The 22,188-nt window shown below is 48.7% G+C and overlaps 1 protein-coding gene and 1 long non-coding RNA gene across 3 annotated transcripts; one reads left to right on the top strand and one right to left on the bottom strand.

Moving 5' to 3' along the window:
- On the bottom strand, positions 1 to 17,154 carry TMLHE (trimethyllysine hydroxylase, epsilon). 2 transcript variants are annotated; one of them, XM_021406225.1, is made up of 8 exons: positions 17,133 to 17,154; positions 10,958 to 11,130; positions 10,549 to 10,725; positions 9,518 to 9,797; positions 8,407 to 8,526; positions 5,251 to 5,487; positions 4,020 to 4,158; positions 1 to 2,884 (listed from the first exon to the last, which is right to left on the bottom strand). In XM_021406225.1, exons 2-8 carry the CDS (start codon positions 11,127 to 11,129, stop codon positions 2,753 to 2,755), a joined length of 1,257 nt encoding a protein of 418 aa, XP_021261900.1. In that variant the 5' UTR covers position 11,130; positions 17,133 to 17,154; the 3' UTR covers positions 1 to 2,752. The 2 variants fall into 2 exon arrangements, with proteins under 2 accessions (XP_021261900.1, XP_021261899.1); XM_021406224.1 differs by lacking the exon at positions 17,133 to 17,154 and adding an exon at positions 14,826 to 14,979.
- Positions 15,150 to 17,981, top strand: LOC110403218. The gene is made up of 2 exons (XR_002441565.1): positions 15,150 to 15,297; positions 17,783 to 17,981. It is a non-coding gene; the product is annotated as an uncharacterized LOC110403218 (long non-coding RNA).

The following is a 22,188-nucleotide window of genomic DNA, read 5'->3' on the forward strand; positions in this document are numbered from 1 at the left end:
TACCCTTCTCAGATTTATTCCACCTTGGATGGGTAACATACTCATCAAGCTCATGATTACTAAGCACATACATCTTGGTAACCTGACCACTTTATAATTCATTAAGTACATCACCACTTACTTCATTTGTTACTTTTGGGAAATGTTTTAAAAACACATACAGTGGGGCTCTTGTGTAGTGGGAGTGAGAAAGCAGTTTATCATTTATTGGCTGAAAGAATTACAATTACAAAAATTGATCCGATACCATTACAACAAACAACCTGCTCCATAACACAGCACAGCAGATGCCCATATCAGACAGACTGCAGTTGCCAAGAAGCCCCGTTTCTACAAATAAAGCTTTGATGATCACAAGATGCTTAGGAACAACAGTCTGCTTGGGAAGCAAGGAAGAGGTGGAGCACAAGATTAAACAAAGCTCCATCCCCATCTTATTATGAAATGGCTAAATTAAATTGAACAACACCTAGGAGGAAATGTGTTTCTGCTACATTCATGGTGAACAATTTCCCCCCAAAACACATTACACAATCACCTCAAGGAGTGTGCTGGCTTGGAGATGGCTCAAAGAGGAGTTTGGTGGCTGAAGACCACAGCTCTTGGCAGCTCCACACTGCTCAGTGGGAGGAAGAGCTACGATCACCACGTTCCTCATCAGAAAGGCACCTGTATCACGACAATTGTCAATATAATTTGGTCGGTTCTCCATTGTGCTAGCCATAGTTCTGCACTCTCCAGCCCAGAGTAGTGGCAGATTTTTGGCTTGCAGCTGATAAAAATGGGAAGTGAAGCTCATTTCAGCGACTAAGGGATGAGTTCCACATTAACCCAAGTCCTTTTACTCTGACCCTGGAGGCACATGGAGACAAGAGCAGCTCAGAAATCTCTGACATATTTTGAAATACTGATCAGGGCTCCTTTGTCCCCTCCCAGAGGGGGTTAACACAGAGATGATGAGAGCTCTCCCCACCATGCTCCAGGCCATAGCTTCACCCAGAAGTACGAAGTGGAACAACCCTGGAGCACGTGAGATGGGTTGTGTGAGAAGCGTATGTAACCACAGGAGATTGCTACTTCAGTGTGGTTAATGAAGATCTGCAAAGCTTCACACTTGAGTTATGCTGGTATAACTGGCATCTACGGGGAACCCTTAAACCAAATACTTGGTAAAGAAATAATAGAAGTAATGTATGCTACGGGGTGCTTGAGGAACTCACTGGCTCAGCCTACTGGAAACCTCAAGCTCCTGCCTGTGTGTGAGGCTGTTTATAAGCTTTGAGAGACATACCTGATAGCAGTCAGCTCGCTTCAAGCCCGCTGCCATTGCTCACATTTCACTTCCTTACATATCCTCTGATAAACAGCTTCCCATCAGCCTTCGCTCGGAAACCCTTTCAACTCCTGATGACTGCAGCAGTGGCTCACTGCAGATGACAGCATAAGTTAGGTCAGTCCACAGGAACAGAAGCTTTTAAGAGTGCTTCCTAACACTTGGATGCATACATTCAATATTTAGATTAAATGAAGGCAGCAGGTTTGGCATCTGCACCCCACTTATACTTTAGGCATAAGAGCATCTTTTCGCACAGGAAAGCCAGGAGTGAATAGGATCATGTTTTAGGGACCAGTCAGAGCAGAGCGAATACCTCCCAAAAACATGGAAGAATTAAAAATAAAGCCTAAAAAGCCCTTTTGGGTTTGGTTCTAAAGTTTCAATTTTTCTAGTAATAAGAGATTTCCACTGTGGTTGTTCAGTGTGCCACTCTACAAATTAACCTTCCTGCTACGAGGAGTTGAAAGGTACCTCTGTGTTCATTACCTTCAGATGCAGGAAAATCTGCTGGAAAAGGAAGTCAGCCTTATCCAGTAGCCAGATGCCCTAACAAAAATTCCTTCTTCTGGAAATCTGGAAGAGTAGGCAGAGTGGGAAATGTAGCAAACACTGCAGCTGATAAGCCTTCACCCTCAACTGAAATATGGCATAAAAGGCAGACAGATCACTAGTCCAGCACTACATTAGTGAAGGAAATGTGAGAAGTACACTCTTCATCCAAAGCCATCTCTCCTTTCCAATCTGCAGATCTATCTCAATACTTTCCCCCTTCTGTCTACCCCAAACCTTTAGAGAGATACCCTAACTATATGAGCGTGGTGTTCCAGGCCAACTCTCAAGCAGCATGGCTTGTATCAGAGCCCACCAATAGGGATACATAGCTTGTTTAAGAGGAAAGAAGTCACAGATACATGCCAACAGCCCTCAGTTTAAGTAGTGGCACTTTCATCAAATAACAATTTCCTTTTTCTCTAGAAGGCGCCTGGCCTGGAGTGAAACAAGATCCCAGATATATCCACTCTGCTCTGTTATGGCAAAAAAATGAATACGGTAGCTGACAAAAAAGGCCAAACAACAGAGAGAAACAGATCTCAGATCCTGAAGGCACTTGATTGGAGGAGCACTTCTCATCATTAGTGTGATTAGCCCCAGTTCACTGGAGCTGAGACAAAGTGGCTGGCTGAAAAGACCAGGCTGAGTGCAGAGACAGCAAGAGCTGACCAAGCTCAGAAAAAGGCAGAATATAGTCCCCATAAAGCTCCCATAACCTTTGGCTTCCACCTGCTCCCTCTCCCACGCAGGCAGAGAGAACTGCGCAGAGAGGGTGAAGGTGTCTGAGGTATGTGCAACATGGTTGTGGCGATGCACCAGCATGGCGTGGAGCTTTGCCTGCCTCTCCGCAGCAGACGGCCCAGGCTAAGCTTGCAGTCCCAGGAGGCGTGCGGTGTTGAGCACATCATCTCTTGTCAGGTAGCAGCCACACAGCTGGCGGTACCCCGTGAATGCTTCCCGCCCATGCAGGACACGCCAGTTATCTATGAACAGTGCCTGCATGGGAAGAGGAAAGGCCAACAGAACAGGGGTGAGCACCACACTGAGCCAGGACCCTCTGTCGTGACAGGTCCTGGAGCTGGAGATCCCTACCTAGAAGAGTAGGTAGGAATACACCACCATCTGCATGACCCTCCCTGTTCAACACTGTCAGACACAGCACATGAGACTACAAGCAGTTTTTTCATATGATCTAGTGCATATGTTGCACCTGATGCCAGCAGCTCTGCTGCTAACCATAGGTTAAAACAACACCTAGCAATGTACTTCTGGGTCATTTATTTCCTTTTTAGCCATGGAAGTTGGGCCACAGTTCACCAGCAACAGAAACTGGCCATCTTCAGCCTCTAAGGTCATTTCCCCAACCATCCTTGAGAACAGAGAGGTGCTGGGGCTTTTTTATGTGAATACTTCTGCTTCAGTTTCATTTCTGGGCCCCTGGGCTCAAGCTCAATCTAGACCCTGTAGGACTGAAAAATTTTGCAAGCAGGCACAGCTGGTAGAAGAAGCCATCCCCTGTAACACCTTTAAGTCTACAACTGCAGCTCTAGCGTTTCTAAAACTGCACCCAGCATCAGCCTTCCCAACTCAAGGCAGAGTTGTTTTTTCTCTTTTAACACCAAGGTGTGCTAACGCATTTCTGGGACAGCGAGGAGATCCCCAGGTCTCCAGTGATTCACCAGCAATGCTAGGTTTCAAATATAACCTCAAAACAGAAGTAAATTTAGCCTCCTAGATGTGCTCTTTATGCTTCCATTAAAAGATTCTCTGCTTCTGAAAGAAGTCAGAGGCTGAGCACTAATTGCTCCCAGCCTTCCTGCCTCAGAAGGTCCTCATTCAGTGACTAGAAAGATCTTCCTCCTCTTCCCTAGTCTGGGCTAACTTTCCTCTGAGGCTGTGTTTCAATTAATTATTTCTACCTTGTCTGCAAGCTAATGTTCTTTCACAACACTAAGCATACTCATATAGTAGATGCCAGCGTTAGAATACAAAGCAGATGAAAACAGCTGTGAAGAGCTGCAGTACAAGGAGTGACACACTAACTTCAGTGGCAACAGGCCAGCACATCCATAGGAGCACACTACTCCCCTGCCCATACCAAACACACGAGCCTCCAACTCCAAAGTCCTACCTTGCCTGGCTTCAGTTTGACCCACAGTTCATTTTCTGGTCTCCTGAGCTCAGTGGTGAGTGTGCGGTGAGCAGTGTACCAGCGATTCACAACATCATAAGGCACGGTGTTGATGACTGCACGGTCATAGTTATTGTATCTAGAAGTAAAGAGAAAAGATGGCTTACGTGGCCCCACGTGCACAGTGCAGTCGCATGTCTCTAGAGGGAAGCTCAGGAGTCAAAAGATTAGCCAGTATTAAAGGAGGCTACAGTGATGAGTACAGAGGTTATGCAGCAAATGCAGAACTTTGGGGAGATTACACAACATTTGGAGCAAGGAGGAGTTCTCTGTTAAGTGTAATATAGTTTTTGCTGCTTTTCACAGAAGGATGCCCTGCACTTTCTCAGCAGTGGAGAAAAAGGTGGGAATGAAAGAGAAGCCCATCACCACTGAGATTAAAAGCTTCTTTCCTCATAAGAAACAAAGCCCACACAAACTAGAAGTTTGCTATCTGGTCAGCCAGTTGCTCCACGCTACTAAGAAAGGGCCAGGCTCTAAACAGAGGCAGGCTGCTCATGGGGACAAGGGGATATCAGCACCAGCAACTCACATTAGCTGGTGCAACGAACACAGCAACAGACAGGACTATGGGTTTTTCAGAATAAAACTGCAAACTAGTTAGTGCTAAGCCAAGCTGGAATTCCAAAACAGCAGCCCAAACTCCCTTTGGAAGTGGACCGCTTTGTGCTCTCCTTGTTAGCAAAGCTAGTTTTTAAAGGCTTTTTGAGGAGAGCCGAATCCCACTCTCTCTCAAAGGACGCAACATGAACCTTGAGACCTCAAATGAGGAAGGAACCAGGGTCGCTCAAGGGAGGTCTGAAAGAGGGATGGGCATTTGCTCATACTCAGATCTAATGGCGCTGCTGCTACTACACAATGCACACAAAGACAAGATCTTTGAAGCCAAAGCCCTTGAACTACGTCTCAGTGGGGCAGAGACCATAGAGCTGAACATACAGAAATAAGTTAAAGCTCAGCAGCGATGCCCATCTTTGTATCAGCGGTTCTTACACTTCCCTGAAAATAGCACTGCAAAGCCCCAAAGGAAATGCATGGTGTTTTTGCGGTCCCCACCCCTCCCCCCCAAAACATGCACTGGTTTTCTCTTGAAGCTATCTTCTGGAAAACCACTACAGTCTGCCCGGCCCCACCTCCTCCCTGTAAGCACGAGGCCTCTTTCTAACATTACCTGATCAGGTAAAGCTCATTGTTCCAGGGATAGACATTGAGGACAGGCCCAACTCCGATCATGTGGTTGTGACAATCGCCCACATTCTCAATGTACTCGTGCTTCAGTGGCACCTTACTTAGCAGCTCAAACTGATCGGGGGCTTGCCGCAGAACCTGCTCCGCCGCGTAGAAGCCATCCACCAGCAGCGTACGTCCACCTGTCCCCTCGTGCTTGAGGCAGTGAAACACCTGGATGCTGCAAGGGTGAGAGCACAAGGGGAAAGATCTCAGCTGCCTGTCTGTGAAGAAAACGCACTCCCTGTGGACGCAGACAAATGCAGACTGATGCAACACCCCCCTCTATTGGTACTACAGATAAGCCTCTCACAACAGTTTATTTCACTAAGACCTGATAGGGAACGGAGACAGCCCAGTGAGAAGCAGCCCTACTTGCTGTATCTTCAGCTCTCATACATATTGCTCTCTGAGAAGAGCGCTACTGTCTACACCGTCTCCTAATATAAAAGACGTGAGAGTGGGAAACTTCAAGTGGTACAGGATCAGGCATGTGTCACCCAAGGTCAATTTAGGCAGTAGGATGTAGAGGTTCAAAAACATAAAACTGACTTCCCTAGAATAGCTCAGAACAAGAGGGCAGTTAAAGATATGCTGGTGGTACTACGCTCCTATATGAATGCACATGACTAGCTGTGGGAGACCAAGATGCAAGACAAGCCTTGTGACAATATGTTAAAGACCCCTTGGGAATCCTGGAGCAGAGTTCTAGAATGGGAAGCTTCCATACAAGGATATCCCCTCCCAAGCAGGAAGCTATCCAATTCAGCTGAACAGATTTTGCTCTTATACTTTCTGAAGTTACTTTCTTCCCCCTCATCCAAGCATGTTAGACCTTGTATTGCTAGGACCAGACAGCTAGGAGCTACCTTGAGTCGCATACTGTCAGTTTTCATGATGTATCAACTTCACTTATCAGAAAGTCAAATGTAACCTTTTGGGGCAGCCTTTATCTCCTGATCTCCCTTTGGGGCCTCTTAACCTCACCCCACAGCAAGAGATTTGGCAGAAGCTCCTAGCTACAACCTCATCAGTATCTTTTCACCTCAGCTCTCATTGTCCCTTATCCCACAGAAGATCAGAATAATTACAGCAAGTCAGTTCAGGAGTGCAGGAGCACAGGCTGCCCAACAACTCGTGGCTCTGTGCTTTCAAGGCAATAGCCTTGAAATAGCAGCTCAGGGCACTAAGATTCTTGTGAGAGCAAGCTCTTTGCTGCCTGGTAAGTCTGATAATGCTGCACACTCCCCCATGTCCTGGGGACTTTCTCTCCTCTACCCTTTGTAGTAATTTAACTTGAGACTTGTCAGATCTGGTTGATTTCACCCAATGAGGTGGGGAAAGCAGACATTCAAATAAACACGTCTTTCTTGAAAAACACTCACTTCCTTTAGAAGCAGGTCAAATACAGTTTAAATTGTTTAAAATGTTTCAGAATAAGCCTCTCAGACAAACAAGTCTGAGAAAGGATTTCTGGCAGAGATATTTCCTCAGGAAAGCCTGAAATTCATGTTTTACCTGCACAACTGCAGTTTGCAAGCATTAATGGTTAGCCCACCGGCCTAGTCCATGCTGTCATTGCTTGATACATTTCAGCAGACTAGAATATATCTATCCAATAGAAAGGTACAGAAATAGCTAACGAGCTCTGCACTTCTCACAATGTGAGAATTAAAGTACAGTTAAAGTACAATTGTAGGCTGAAGCTCTGATTACTAATTAATTTTCATTTAATTTTCTGGTAGATTTTGTGAGCTCCTAGAACAAGTCAAGCAAGCAGGTAACTGTGCAGGCCATGAAAGCACATGAGTTCTACAGTCAGCTGTTCACTGGAAACCAAGGAAGCCAACCTGAAGCACATGGCAGGATTTAAGTTTCACATATATATATACACATATATATACTTCTAGCTGCTCAGAGCGCCCTAGAAACTGCTCACCTTGCTCCTGACCTCTCACTGCTTCAGAACAAATGCTGCCACCCAAGAAGTTCATGCTAGGTTGGGCACAGGCAAGCAGGGTACCTCCTGGGTAGCACTACTTTTCCTGCTCTAAGGGGGCTGCTCTGAAATCCACATGCAGCCAGAACATCTCTCAAGACTTTGTCCTCCTCTGTTTTTCCAGCTCTACTTAACAGAACCTTCCATTTCGATGCTCAGGAACTCATTAGTTACAGCCTCATTAGGAAGAGCTAATCCTACTCTAAGGCAGGAGGCTTGGACAAGATGACTTCTCCTGGCCTCTGTAGCCCTACTTCCAGATGAAATCACCATGCTTCCATCAGTTCAACCCCAGGGCCTTTTCATGACTCCCCTCTTCACTGAGATGAAAGCAGACAAAAAAAAAAAAAAAGAATTAAGGACAAAATTAAGCCTTCTGGAATTCAACATGAACCATGATCAGGCCTGCTGCCTACCCTTCTCCGAATGGGTACAGAACTTGCAGCCCAGAGGCTATATTGGAAAAGCAGTTTGCAGACTTGCATTTGGGAAATGTTACTGCTACAAACTTTTTTTTTTTAATGTTTAAAGCACAGACAGGTGTAAACTTTGAAGGGCTGAAAAAGCCCTTCCAAAAGGGCTGCACCGCTGCCAAAATGCAAATCCCAACCAATCTGATGCAGAGCATCTGCAAAGGGCAGATATGAGGACAGCACATACCTCTAGTGTGGCTCATGCAGCTGGGGAGGGCAGAAAGCAGACAGTGCAGGCTGTGCCAAGACAAGCTGCTTCCTCCTTCCCCAGAGGCTACCACTAACAAGAGCTCTGCCAGTGAAACACAGTGCTGATGTAGGCAAGGAGGGCTTGCCCCAGGTCAGCGTTATTAAGTTGAAGCAAACTTCTGCAGCAGCTTTGTACAACAAACTACAAAGACCACCAACACCTTCTTCTTTGCCTGCATTCTGGCAGACCTGGGTGTTTCAAGCACAGGACATCTACAGACTACCTCACTTCCAAGGAATCAAGCAAGATCCAGAATTACTGTGACTAGCACCACTACATCACATCAACAGAACTGGAAACAATGAAGCCTAAACTGCATCACCATGAATCACTCCTGCCTTCTGCACTGAGTGTCTGCGAACCAGCAAGAGCACATACCCGCAGGGCTCCTGGAAGTAGGTTGTGTCAGTGTGCCGATCCAGAGCCAGTTTTGTGTAGGCAGTGTCGCCCCGGGAGAAATCAGAGGTGAAGTACCACATTCTGCCATAGATGGTCTCCCTGCAAAAGAGGTGGGCAGTTATCACCGAGTGCTGCAGGGATCAGTGTTGTTGTAAAACAGATCCTCTCCTGCACTTTGAGGTCACTCTCATCTATCTTACATACAGAGCAAGTCTTCCTTCTCCTCCACAAATACAGAGTTCTACTGCAAAGATCAGTCCCAGCCAAATCAGGGAAAGACTGAGCAACGTTAGAAGTTATCAGAGCACAGCTAGCCTTTGTTTGTACCCACTGTGGGTACAACTCCCTTTCTTGTTCTTAAGATTTGGAGTTTTCTGACCTCTCCCTGCAACGTGCATGGCGGAGTTTAGAGAAGGCAAGGACCTGGGAGAGACAAACAATACTCAAGGGCTCATGATGAGGGTAAGGACATGGAGGAAAACGTGGGCTGGATATTCCTCAGAGCCCTTAATTTCTATTTGCCGTGGCTATTCATCAACAGAAATGGGAATCTCTCCTCTTCTAATGGCCCACAGCAAATTAAACTCTTTCTGCAGCTTGGATAAAACTTGAAACTCTAACCCAGGCTTGCCATGCTGTTGGTGTGCTTTAAACAAACACAGAAGAAACGTTTCCCAGTATTTTTCTTTAGCAAGAGCTACAAATTGTTTTTGATCTCCCTTGGCTCCCAGGGCCAGGGCTGCCCTCTTAACCTTTCAAGTCACAACAGGAAATATCTCTCCTTGCAAAGCTCAAGTCTTCCCAGACAGGCTACTTCCTTCAGTCACTCCTCTCTGTGCACAGTCCCACTATAACAAAAGTCACTGTATGCTCCTGAGGCAGCTCTAACCTAGCAATACAGCGCAATACTCCATCTTTGCCCATGTGGACTGGCCCAGGACTGCAGAAGACCCAGGCCCTTTGTGTGCTGAACAGGCAACACCGCACAATACAAGGGAAGCATCTTCCCGTACAAAAAGGAAATAACAGCCTACCATTCATGGTTCTTCTACAAAGCTGTCTGTGGCCTTCCCGGGGAACCACTAGTTACCTGATTAAACTGATCCTTTCTGCTAAGATTTGTGTGTCCTCTTTGGTGGGAGTGACATTCTCAACAAAAGCAATCCCATACAGAAGGAAGTTTTGCAGGAACTCCTTCAGCCCCTCGTCCGTCTCCAGGAAACTCCGGCAGTCAACAGAGGGGACCTGGGCTTGGCGGTAGATTTCTGCATTCCAGAGGATCCGTGGGTGCATGACTTGCTGCTTCTGCCCCTCGTAGCTGTTCTTCACTAGCCACTGCAGCCCGTACCGTGTAACATGCCCATCTGGCCCTGTGACACATGGGGAAGGTCAGTCATTGCAGTGAGCAGCCTGAAATCACAGCCAGTGCAACTATCAACCTAGGACAGCCCTCATCCTTTTAATTTTGCCTAACAACATAATATTTTGGCTGGTATCAAGAGGAAAAGAAATATCTGGTTTAGGCCATAGGTACTAGAAGTATTGTGAGCAACTCCGAATTCAGAGACAAGTGTTTTCTGTAGTTTTGTTCTCTAGTGACAGGACTCCATAGATAAGTAAAGCACCGATGACAAGACCATAAATGAAGGTACCACAGATGAAAGCAAACTGCAGCAAAAGAAAGAAAGTAGCAAGAAAGCACAAGAGAAAGGACACAAGATATGAATTCTGATAAGGAAGATCAGTTCAAATAGAACAGAGTAAAGAAAAAGTCTACCAGTTCTTGGTATGTTCACTATTTGCACTGCTGCCACATTCATGCAAACCAATAAACTACAAAGACACTGGAGATGCACACATCTCTAATCAAGAGGAGAGGGAGAACACAAGGAGGGAAAAAAACAGACATAAATAAGACTGGGTCGTGTTTACAGAAACAGCCCTGTTCAGAACAGCAGTGTTTAAAATCTGCTTACAGCTAAGCCTCCTCCCAAAACAGATCCTGATTTAGAGATAAGGTTTTCTGTCAGGGGATAGCCATAACAGTGCGATCTATCAACCAGCCTCATTCCAAACAGGGCTGGTCCTTGACAGACAGCGTGCAGGTACTTTGGTACTCACATGTGAGGAAAAGCGTGGTCTCATCCACTCGGACAGCCTTGGGCTTGATGCCTAGGTCCACACTAGCTGTGTCCAAGCTGCGCTGGTTCGTCTTGGCGTTGTAGCAGGAAGCTGAGCGGCAGTGGTCCCGCAGCCAGACGAAATCAAAGCGCATCAGGGTGTTTGCATACCTGAGCTCTGCCAAGAGTCATGGGCACAGAAGATGCATTGGCGTGAACAGCGAGGAAAAAAGAAAACACAAAGAGCCTACAAGTTATGACCCACTTATAAGAGATGCAGAGCCTGTTTGACACCTCTCTAAAAAACAAGAGCTGTTTCAGAAGAGACTCACTACCGGGAAACAAACTCGGGAAAATCTTGCTCCTCTTCCCCCAGAGACCCAAAAGCAGGCCCAAAAGCACACACCTACCTAGGTGATCACCGTGTAATTGCCAGGCACAGCTGAGGGACTCTGGGGCCGTGTGATGCCAGCGAGCCACAGCAGCAGTGAAGGTCCTCCTGCCGCAGGGCAGCCCCAGCAAGTGATGTCTGCTGCGTGGGCAAGGCACACTGAGCAGGCATGCCAGCCTCCGGCACCACATCCTGAACAGCCAGGAGAGGAGGGAGAACAAAGAGAGTGAGCTGCACCGTTGTTCTGGGTAAAAACATGTATAGCATGCAGCTATCTCCATGAAATTGGGTGCTGTATCCTTGCTTAGGTCAGCTGCAGTGAATACTTTCATAGACACCACCACTACCGAAGACCATGAAGACAGCAATTGAAAACCCCTAAAAACTGAGTGTAATGGAAGCAGCAGGGAATTCAGCATTAAGGCAGGTAATGAATTTTTAAAACAAACAACCTAATCCAATCAGAGAACATCAGTTGGAACCAGGAGGAGAAACAAGGGCATCTTGCTTATTTTGTGACCGACATAAACTCCAGAAGAGAAGTCCTGAGGAGAAGCAGATGAGATCCTGGGATTTATCAGGCAAAGCACTTCCAGAAGACACAGCTGTGTGTTCAAAGCTCTTTACAAAACACTGGCAAAACCTTATCTGCAGCAAGTCTTGTTCTCTCTCTGGTCTTTCCAAGCTGAATTCCCCCTTGCTGGACAGAGCTGTAATCACCGAGGAAGTAGAAAAAAGTGACCTTGGTTAAGAAAGCAAGAAATAGAGGAATCTAGTAATTAGGTCAGTTCTAGAAAAAGTATGCAAAACAATGAGGAGGAAGATGTTTTACTGCCAAAGGGGACAGCAAGCATGGAAGAGTAACCAGCCATGGTTAACGTTCGACCAGAGATGAGAAGGTGAATTCCAGAGGTTGGTTCACAACAACACTTCAGTACAATGAACAAAAGCAAAATCCTGCAAGTTTTTAGATACGAAGCCAAAGCCACACTAAGCACTCTGTCATGTGTTCATCAAGATCTGGAGGTCAGGCCTAAACCCAGCAGAATTTGAACAACGCTTTGATCTGAAGCACATAGAAAAGCAGTATCACTGAACAAGACACAGGCACTGAAAGAATTTCTTATCCTACTTCTCTGATTTGCCTTCATTTTCTTATCTGAAGAGTACAGACGCTGGTGCCTCAGCTGTCTAACCTGCTTCTCTACCCCACAGGTGACTTGGTGCAGAGATGTTGAAAGTTAATAAGAACAGTAAAATCAGCACAGAGGGGGATATTCCCAGAAAATTTGCTGAGTATGAAAAAAGTAGACTGCCAATCTGAGGGGAAAAAAGAAGTAGAAACTGTTTTATAAAGATAATGCCGTTTGAGATTAACATGCCAGTCACTGAGTTGTGCAAGGTGCTTGGCCTCAGCCTGCGTACCACTCACTGACAGTTTCAGAGCTGCAGAAAGACGGTTCTGATTTCGGTGGCTGCTAAAATGCAACGTGCCCTCCTCAGCAGGCTGCATGGAATCAATCTGGGTGTCCTGCAAATCAGCTGGATTCAGGTTAGAAGCTGCTGTTTAGCTCTGCATACCAGGCAGAGGACTGCTGGCTGCTCCTTGCTTTCTGCCTGACATCTGCAGACAGCGAGATCTCTGCTAACTGACCTTGCGCCCTGCAAAGCTCCTGGATCTCTTTCCATATGCTGATTGAGCTGCAGCATCCTGAGAATCTCTAGCATCTTCACTGCAGACAAACTGTGCACCAGAAAGTCAGGTTTTGCAGAAATAATCTGGCATCTAGTTATGCCAATGCTAAGTTTTGGGAGAATGTTTTACAAACCCCCACCGCTTTGTAAACTGAATGTAGGAAGACAAAGTAGTTAGCCAAATTTGATAGACAATAAGTGAACGAAATCTGCAAGAGGACCTATAGAGAACCCAGAGTTAACAGTAACAGTTGTTGGGTTTACAAAGTTTAAAGAAATGAGTTAACTCACCAAACCAAGTGTTACCACTCACACTGCTTTAAGACTATGCTTTGTGAAAGAAGCGCAATCTTAAGACTCCCTCCGTTTTGGCTTTTGGATCTCAAGAATATCCACTAACCCAGAGAGGATAAAAAAAAAAAAGAAGCTTGTTTGCACACGCCTGATATCTCCTCACACAGGACACAAAACTGATAGGAAAAGCTCATCTATAAATCCATTTAGAAAGCGGCCTCTGCCTGGGGCGGCTCCAGCCATAGTTATCTCTTTCTGCACATGTTCTTTTTTATCTCTGTCTTCTTCCAGTATCAAAACTTACCAGAGAATAAACACAGGTAATGGTAAGTGACCCAGATATTTAATCTAATCACTGAGACCTCTTGCTTCTCTGCTGTTCTTCCTGGAAGCAGACACCACAGACAGCTGAGAGAAGCCATAAATTACACCTTTCCAAAAGGCATTAAAACTAAGAGGAGTCAAACACACGCACAAAAAAATCTGTGTAATTAGAGATAATTTATATTTTGCCTTTGAGCTTGTTTAACAAAAGCTAACAACAGTCTCCTGGCTGGAATTAGTTATGTGAACAGCCAAGTCTCTCCCCTAGCCCTCGTATTTACCTGCCCACTGCGTTTCTGATCTTTACGTTGTCTACATCACACACACCTTACCTGGGTACCAGTGAAATGCAGCAGCTGCAAGGTTCCAAGACCCAATTTCCCTTGAAATTCACAAAGAACAGGCAGGAGGAAGAAGACGCTAAACTACCCTGCGTGTGAAGACAAGTGGACTTGAAAAAGGAGAGATCTTCAGTTTCCAACTCTGCCTCTCTGTCAAAGGGAGACAAGATCCTGTGCAGACATTACACACAACATTCTTGTTTTGCTCAACTTATTCAAGAGTCCACCAGCTGGTGAATGAGAGACAGGAGCACGCATAGAACCCACAGCAGAGGTGACAGGCTGAGCTGCAGGAAAAGCAGAAAGCTCCAATATATTGTGCTCGGAGGAACACGATGGGGCTCTGGGGAGAATAAAGACACGAGAAACACTGTGAGAGCAGGAGGAAGGAAGAGTGGGCCTCGTTTGCCTAGGAGGCTTCCCTCAGAACATCTAATCACAGAGACTTCCCCGACCTTCAGTGGTTTCATCACCGCCAATGCGATAAGCATTTGAAGTAACTCGCCGTGCTTTTTAAAGCGCTTAGATTAAAAAAAAAAAAAAAAAAAGCTACAGTTTCATTTTGAGCAAACCGATATACCGAGCTGGAGAAGAAATAGTAACCAAACATTGTCATCCATTAACACTTATCTAAAGAAAGAGGAACCACAGGAACCCGCAGCCTTCACCCAGCTCTCAGCAGAACGCTCCCAGGAGAAGGGCAGCGGCCTGCAGGTGCTTGGGAAGCTGCTGTGATGCTGTGACCTCCAGAGCCACGTACAGACCTGTTCCATCGCTCCATGACAGCGTGCCCAGCCTGTTTTTCAAGCTTATTTAGCATCTGAAAAACCTCCCTTTTTTTTTTTTTTTTTTTAAATGAAGCATTTCAAAACACTTGGTCGCTTACGCTCACTTCATCCCTTCTCATTGCTACGAGCACCCTGCTAGAGCAAAGGTTTCTGACCTAAAAGAAACGCGCAGATTTCAGCAGCACAAACACCTCTACGCTTGGCTACATACTCTCTTTCACTCTTCCATTTCCACCCTCTTTGGAAGACGCACCCGAACCCCACGCGACCACAGCGAGTCACCGAGGCTGGAGAAGACCACCAAGCCCAGCTCGGGCCCAACCTCCCCCCAACCCGCCCCACAGCAAAGCCCCTCGCAGAACGGGCTCCAAAGGCGCTGTGACCGCTGCAGGACCGCAGAGGATGGGAACCTGTTACCGAATCGCTTCACGTGCCTAAGAGTTACCTGGGGACGCGGCGCGGCCGGGCGGAGGCTGCGGGCGCTGCCGGCGGGGCTCAGGGCCGCTCCCCGCTTTGCCTCCGCTGCTACACGTAGTGCCGTAGTCAACGCGAACAGCGGGAGAAAGCGCGGCGATAAATAGGTGGGAGGCCGAGGTGCAGAGCGCCGCACACCATAGAGAGCTAGGAGGACCTGAGAGCAAAACGCCTCCGGGCACAGAGAGGAGAGGGCTGTGATAGAGAGGCTCCCGCCAGAGAGCGGCCCCGAGGTGCGGAGAGCGCCCCTGGCGGGGGCGGAGAAAACCACAGAGCGCTCCGCCGAGAGACCATAGAGAGGAGAGCTGCGGGATAGAGAGTCACTGCAGGGCGCTGATTGCACATGCGCGCTGGGCTGAGTAGCCCGACGCTGTCGCGGACGGACGCTGAGGGTTAGGGTCGCGGTCGGAGGCGTGGGCAGGGTGGAGATCCCACTTTTGGGGGTAAAACCTGCAGATTTTCATACTGAGGAGCAACGGCTCGCGTGCGGGGCGCTTAGGGAGGTGCGAGGCGGGTGGTGGAGCGGGTCCGACCGCTGGGGGGCCTCCTCGTCCCGTCGATGGCAGCCGCCGGGCCTGGGTGCGCGGGGCAGCAGCGCCGCAGCCTTCTGTTTTACCACAGAGCACCGAGCCCTTCGGTCCTGCCGTGCAGCTTCTCCCTGAGGGCAGGTTAGGGATGCTGAGTGCTTTGGCTGCCTGTGGTGGGCGCAGCTCTCAGGGAGCAGCTCTGCAGTGGGGACCCGCAGGTGGCACACGGGGCACAGCGCTCTGCATGTAGGTCGTAGTAGTGGGGTGGTGGCACCGGAGCTTGTTTCTGTCTGGGATGTCTGTTGATGGGACAGCCTGTGATTGCAGCAGCGCCATCAGCGGTGGCGGCAGAGCACCCACACCAAAACCTAACCCCATCATAACATGGGATGCAGCCTGAGCAGCGCTGACCCTGGCACCATGTCTGCACTCTGCCGCGATTTCCACCCATGGCTTTCCAGAATTCAGGCATTCCGAGCCCTCTTTGTTTCTGTGCCATTGCTGAGTGGTCGTTTGTCACCCCAGCTCTGTTTTCCAAGCTTTTTTTTTTTTCTTCCCCCTTCAGGAAAGCGATGGGGGAGGTGCCTGGAAGAGGCGGAGGAGCTGGCTGGGCTCTGCTGCTTCCCAGCAGCTCAGTGCAGCTCCCAGAGGAGATAAACGAGTTAGTCACTCACTGAGCTCACAGCAGAGGCATCTCAGCCTCCATGAGAATTTGTCACTGGCACTTCCTGGGCTGCTGGGTACCCAGAGGGGGAAGAGATTGGGGATCCAGGGGATACCCTTCCTGTCCTGGTTGATGGGGTGGGCAGCAACATTGCAAGGTAATGCGGTTGTTCTTCACCTCAAGGAAGAAACGTGGTATGGAGCTCACCAGGGCTCATGATCCCACCTGATTCCCTCTACACAGAAGTTTGTATGCTGAGAAAGGGGGCACCCGGGAGCTTTCTAGGGATTTCCCTGTGAGATTCGGGAGCTGGGAATTTTCCCCAATTTCCACCTCTCCTTGCAGCAATGCCTCTTGCTCACATGCTCCTCCCAGGGTCAAGAGTGGTTTTTAAAAAAAGCAACAGCCCACACAATGCTCTTCCCTTCTCCAGCCGGGTGCTGCTGACGAGATACTGCATCCGGTCCTGAGGGTACAGAATTAGCCCTCCACATGGGAAAGGCCCTGCCAATCCTGGCCACCAGCTCCAACACCCCAGGGCTGCGAGGTCAGCAGCACGTCACTGCTATGCATCCTACAGATGTATCCTCCAGTCCCTTCCAATGGCTTATGCAAGATGTTGCTATTCCTTCTCTGCTTGCGGAATTTCTTGGAGGTCATGTTGCTGGTGCTGATGTCAAATGGTGTTTTCCTTGACGTGCAGGGCACATACAGGTTTATCTTTACACAGGCAAAATTTGGGGAAATATTTCCACAGGTCGGGACAAGGAATTAACGTCTTACAGGAAACACGGCAGTTTCCACACAAGCTGCAAGAACAAAGAAGGGCTGAGCAAACTGGGGATATTCCTGGAAGTGGCTACTGGAACAAAAATACTGAAAAGTGCCAGCGTGGGTGTAGGCACTGTTTCATTCTGATGCACAACCACCCAACCTGAATGTGCAGCCCAGCTAAACCCATTACCACCTGTAACATAATGGAAAGCATAGCAATGACAGCACAGTAGCGAAGTCCTAGGCTACAGCAAGTGAGAATATGCTCAAATGCAGCAGGTGGGGACACAGAAACAAAGGAAAGTCTGCTTACCCTTAGAAGGGCTCAGGTACACAGGAATCTCCAGCAAAAAATCCATGCCTCCACTGCCAACCCTTAAATAAGGTCTGGGAGTCACTCAGGTGCACTGCTCACACCTGAGCTCCCCTGGGTTGGCCCTGCCTTCCCACCAGGTGCTCAATTACTGCTTCAGGCCATGAGGTAGCATTTACACTACACTACCCAGCAGCACAACTCAACCCAACCAAAATGCCCACCTCAGCCCAACACAAGATGAGTGACACAACCTAACCCAACACAAGCTAAATGGTGCAACCAAATACAACCCAATCAAATATGCCTCAGTGACGCAAACCAAGCCAGCCTGAGTGATGCAGCCCTGCTGAGCTCAGCCCAGCTCAATAAAATCATCAGAGATGCACAGCACAGCAAGGTCCAGGAGGACCTTTTAGAAAAGTCAAGGGGAGAAGGGTCCATGGACTGGAGCTCCCCTTGCTGCAAGGCTGATGTAACAAAACAGCAATAAGAGCAAAACAACTTCTATCAGCCGGGACTGCACCTCTGTACTGGCTGTGAATGGCTGAAAGGTGGCTGTGTGTTGAAGGCATGAGAGTCCATGTGGATTTTCTAATAATTCTAGCTATTTTAAGCCTCCTTCTCTTCCTAATTCTCCCCTTCCACAGATAAAGTCACCTCCAAATGTCTGCCTCTCGCAGTGATACTGGACAGTGGATTTCAAGGTGACTGAGGGACCAGCCAGAGGGACAGAGCCCGAATCCCCTTGGGGGCTGCAGTCAGGGCAGAGAGCTGATCTGCCCACTCCTCAGGAATGTATCACGTACCCATGGAAACATAAATAATTATTTATTTGACTTGTTTCAATCTTTTAAAAGTTAATTTAATCCCCTGCCTCTTTTTTTTTTTTTTTTTTTTTTTTTGGTTATTTGAAGGAAGGAAGGAAGCCCAAACTCGGATGTTTATTTGTTCTGTCCTGGCCGATGTTCCCTTGGTCGTGCTCCAGTGGCTGATAAACTGGCAGGGAAGCAGAGAGTGGAGCACGGCAGAGCCTGGGAAAGGCCGGGACCCCGCTTCCCCTGCCCTTACGTCATGGTTTCTCTCTGATTAGCTTGGCCTGGGGGCTGCCAGCTGCCTTCGCTCCCTTGTCTCCTCCATGCCGCCTGTGCTTGTCATCATGTCCCCATACCTGAGATGTGGGTGGGAGGCATGGGAAGGCAGCACAGGGCTGGACCAGGAGGATGCTGCTGGGATGTCTGGAGCTGGTAGGGGTGGAGATCAAGAAGAAAGTGCTGGAACCCAAGTGACAAGCTCCACCTGCTTGGTGGGACCTTTAGTAGGGCAGCAGTGCAGATATCTGCAAGGATAGCATCTCCCTGAAGTCCCAGCCTTGTCTTCTGAGTCCTGAGATGCGGCTGGGACCTGTTGTCATCCTGATTTGATCCCCAAGGGATCAAGGATTGGGAACCCTGTGAGCGCCGTGTGTGGAGAGGGGCTAGAGACCCCTTCCCACTCCCTTTCCAACCAAGATTTCCACCTGAAACAGATCTTCCTAGCAAATAAACACAAGGTGGCTGGGCTGTACTCTTCTAACAGCTTTTCATCTTCTTCTCCTTCAGTCCCAACCATGGTCCAGGCTATACCACTGGTGGGTCCTGCTCAACTGCAGTGATGACCGCAGTCATTACAGACTTTTGAAGGTCTCCTGGGAAGAGCACCCACCCAGGGACATTGGGGTAGGAGATGTATTTGAAAGGGTTCTGGAAGCTCTTGCAGGATGAATGGAAGGTGCTGCAGGGAGAGGTGAGGTGGGTAATGATGGGACAGAAGGCAGCTGGGGAGGTACTCTGTATTTGAAATGGAGAAATAGCTCCTAATGTTCTATGCTTTAGAGCAGAAGAGGAGCCTTGAAGATAACCATGTGCTTTGGGGATCTCCTCCTTAGGAGAGGATGGTGGGAAATGTGAGTGTCCCCTCCTCCCCACCTTCTGCTGCTGTCACTGTGCAGGAGAGAAGGGGGACTTGAACCCAAACCCCTCCATGGACTCAAGCAGCCACCCCAAGTCCCACATCCTTTTCCAGATTTGGGCACCACCATCCTAACAGGGATACTCAGGGTCCCAGGTCACCCCCAGACACTACCCTGGCTCACTGCTTGCTGGCTCAGAGGATAATATATAGCTTCGACACTGCTAATTGGAGCTCTTTCCCTACACTTCCTCCTCTCAGTCTTCTTCTACCCTTAGTTCTGCAGGGTCAATAAGTGAATTCACATTAAAGCAGAAGTCTCTGCCAGTTCCCGTGTGCCTGCAGCAGCCAGGGGGACTGCAAGGAGGTGGAGTGAATCCTCCAGCCCCCAGGGATGGGAGATATATCCCCATGTCTCTTCCCTGCCCAAACCTTCTTCTGCTCCCTCTCCCTTTGCACTCCTCTGTTTCTCCTCCCCAGTTCTCTCCCAGGCTGTGATCCTCAGCAGACAGCTGCTAGTGGTTTTCCTGGGTCAGCAAAAGCCAGGGCTGGGCGACACGTGCAAGGGCGAGCCTGCAAGCTGTGCAGTAAGAGGAAGGAACCCTTAAAGATTCTCCAGCCCAACCCCATGCCATGGACATGGATGTCTATCACCAGCCCCATTCAACCCAACTTTGAGCACCTCCAATGATGAGGCATCCACAACTTCTCTGGACAACATGTTTTAAGGTTTCACCATCCTCACTGTAAAAAAATTCTTGCTTATTCCAATCTGTCTCCCCTATTTCACTTTCACGTTGTTGCCACTTGTCCGGTCTATACAGGCTGAATCATTGTCCTTCTTTCAGCCTGCTCTGAGATAGTCCCCACTGAAGATACTTAGGTACATGAAATCTTGGGAGATGGCAGCCAGCTCTGGCCATACCATGGACATCTTCTAAATGTCCCACAGCACAGGAGCAGGAAGGGTCCTTCCCAGGTGGCTAGGTGACTGCAGACCAAGAATAACCCTTCAGCCTGGGTCACTCTGGGGACACTAAGGGACAGCCTCTGTTTCCTGATGTGATGGAGGTGGGACCAAATAACCCATCTGTCTCCATCTGAGAACCTCAGCCTCCCTAGCCATGTCTGCACTTTGGGGGCTTGCTTTCAGGCTTGGTGCAACCTCTGCTCCACTGTGTGCAATGGGTGGACTTGCCCAGGGGCTTATGGGGGACCTCATAAGAGCAGGACCTCGCTGCCTGGCCCAAAAGCGCTTAGGCAGGAGAGGCCAAGCCTCCAGATAACCACTGTTATTTAATTTATTTTTTCTAAATTAAAAAAAAAAAAAAGGAAGGAAGTTAATAAATAATGTAAAGTGGAGAATGCATTAATGAAAGAGAAAGCGAGGGAGAGAGAGGAAAAGAGAGGAAGGGACAGGGCAGAGTGAGAGCACAGGAGGGAGGAGAGATATTCCTGCCTGTATCGATTGGATATGATTACATTAGACCTATCAAATATTCATACTACATTCCACAAGAGGTCATTGTGTGTGTTTTTCCAATTTAGCTCTGCCTTGGCGCAGGGAGCAGGCTCCGGGTGGGAAAAGGGCTGCACCAACGTCTCCAGCCCCATGGCCATGGGGCCGTGTCCACCACAGTGGCACTGGAATGACCTCTACTGGGACAGGGATCTTGGGACGGGGTGTTTGGGGAGGGGGTGAGGGGGTGCCATCAAACCCACTTGTGGTGTTCCTTTGTCCTGGAGTTGCTGCTGGGGCACTTCAGCCTCTAGGAAAGGTAATTCTCTCACCTGTGCCTCAGTATCCCTGTGAGTAATGCCTGGCTTGGCACATCCTCTGGCTGCAGAGCTCCAGGGACATGTCCCCCATCCACCAGGGTAAACCATGACATGTGCTTTCCATGAATGAGACAAGGTGGCAGGAGGCAGCCCAAGGCCACCCCATTCCCAGACCCCATTCTTCCCCAAGCAGCAATGCTGGAGGTGGCAGAGAAGTGACCGTGATGCTCCTGCAGCACTGGGAAGCTGAAGCTGTACCAAAGGCTGGATTTCAACACAACCCCAGCTTGGTGCTTACCTCTGAGTGTGTCCTCAGGGATGCCCACCACCTTCCCACAGCATCCCTGCGTCACCATCCCCGTGTCCCTTATCCCCAGTTTCGCCACCAAGGCAGATGCCCCCCACCCTGGCAGCCCTGGACCATGGCTGCATTTCTCTCCTTACATTAATAAAAAATTTTACAGCACGGTGGCAGGAAATGCATTTTCAGTTCATCTGCTGCGGCTATTAGATTACCAGGAAATGGCTGGCTGGCTGGCGGCCAGTGGCTCCAAAGGGCCGGCATGCACCCAGCACGAGGCAGAAGGCAAGCTCACCATCCCTGTCCCGATGACACTGTCCCTGCTGTCCCCATGGCTTGCCAGCTTGTCTCTCCTCCAGCTCTACCCCTGTGTCCCATCCCTGTGCCTTTGCACTGGATGTGGTGCAAAGGATGCAGAGATGGATCCATTCCCCAGTTTGGAAGAACTGGGAATGCTTGGAGCATCCTTTAACAAACCTTTGCTCTTGTCTTAAAGGCAGCAGAGTCCTGAGCATCTTGACTATGCTGGGAACAGAGAAAGAAGGAATATTTGGGACTGGGATGTACACCAAGAAGGGAAGAGCTTGATTATTCCAAACTGGGGTGTTTTGGATCACCAGGATGAGCTGGAGGCAAAAGGAGCATCAGAAGGAGTTAAATTCATGTTTTTGTTAAAAAAGCAGGGTCAGTGCGGGCTATAAATGGCTATAAATGGCTATAAATACCTATGGGGTGACGGTGCTAATGAAGAAAGGGAATTGCCAGCAGCCCATGGAGAAATGAGGACCAGCAGTGGTGGTTGGACACGGTTTTTAGGCTAGGCTCCTCCTAGATGTGCCCTGGGCTCTCCGTGAGTGAGCAAAGCAAGGTCCCGCTGCTTTGCAATTGGTTTGGTGCCCCTGGTGCTCTTGCACCTTCCTGGGATCTCTGCTTTTGGGATGATCCAGCGAGAACCTTGGATGGGTTCTCAGTGGGTGGGAGATGGAAGAGGACACCCAGGAGGAGGGGAATGAAGGATGCAGATGG

The sequence above is a fragment of the Numida meleagris genome, chromosome 8 (assembly GCF_002078875.1).
Source record: "Numida meleagris isolate 19003 breed g44 Domestic line chromosome 8, NumMel1.0, whole genome shotgun sequence".
In the NCBI taxonomy this organism is placed as follows: domain Eukaryota; kingdom Metazoa; phylum Chordata; class Aves; order Galliformes; family Numididae; genus Numida; species Numida meleagris.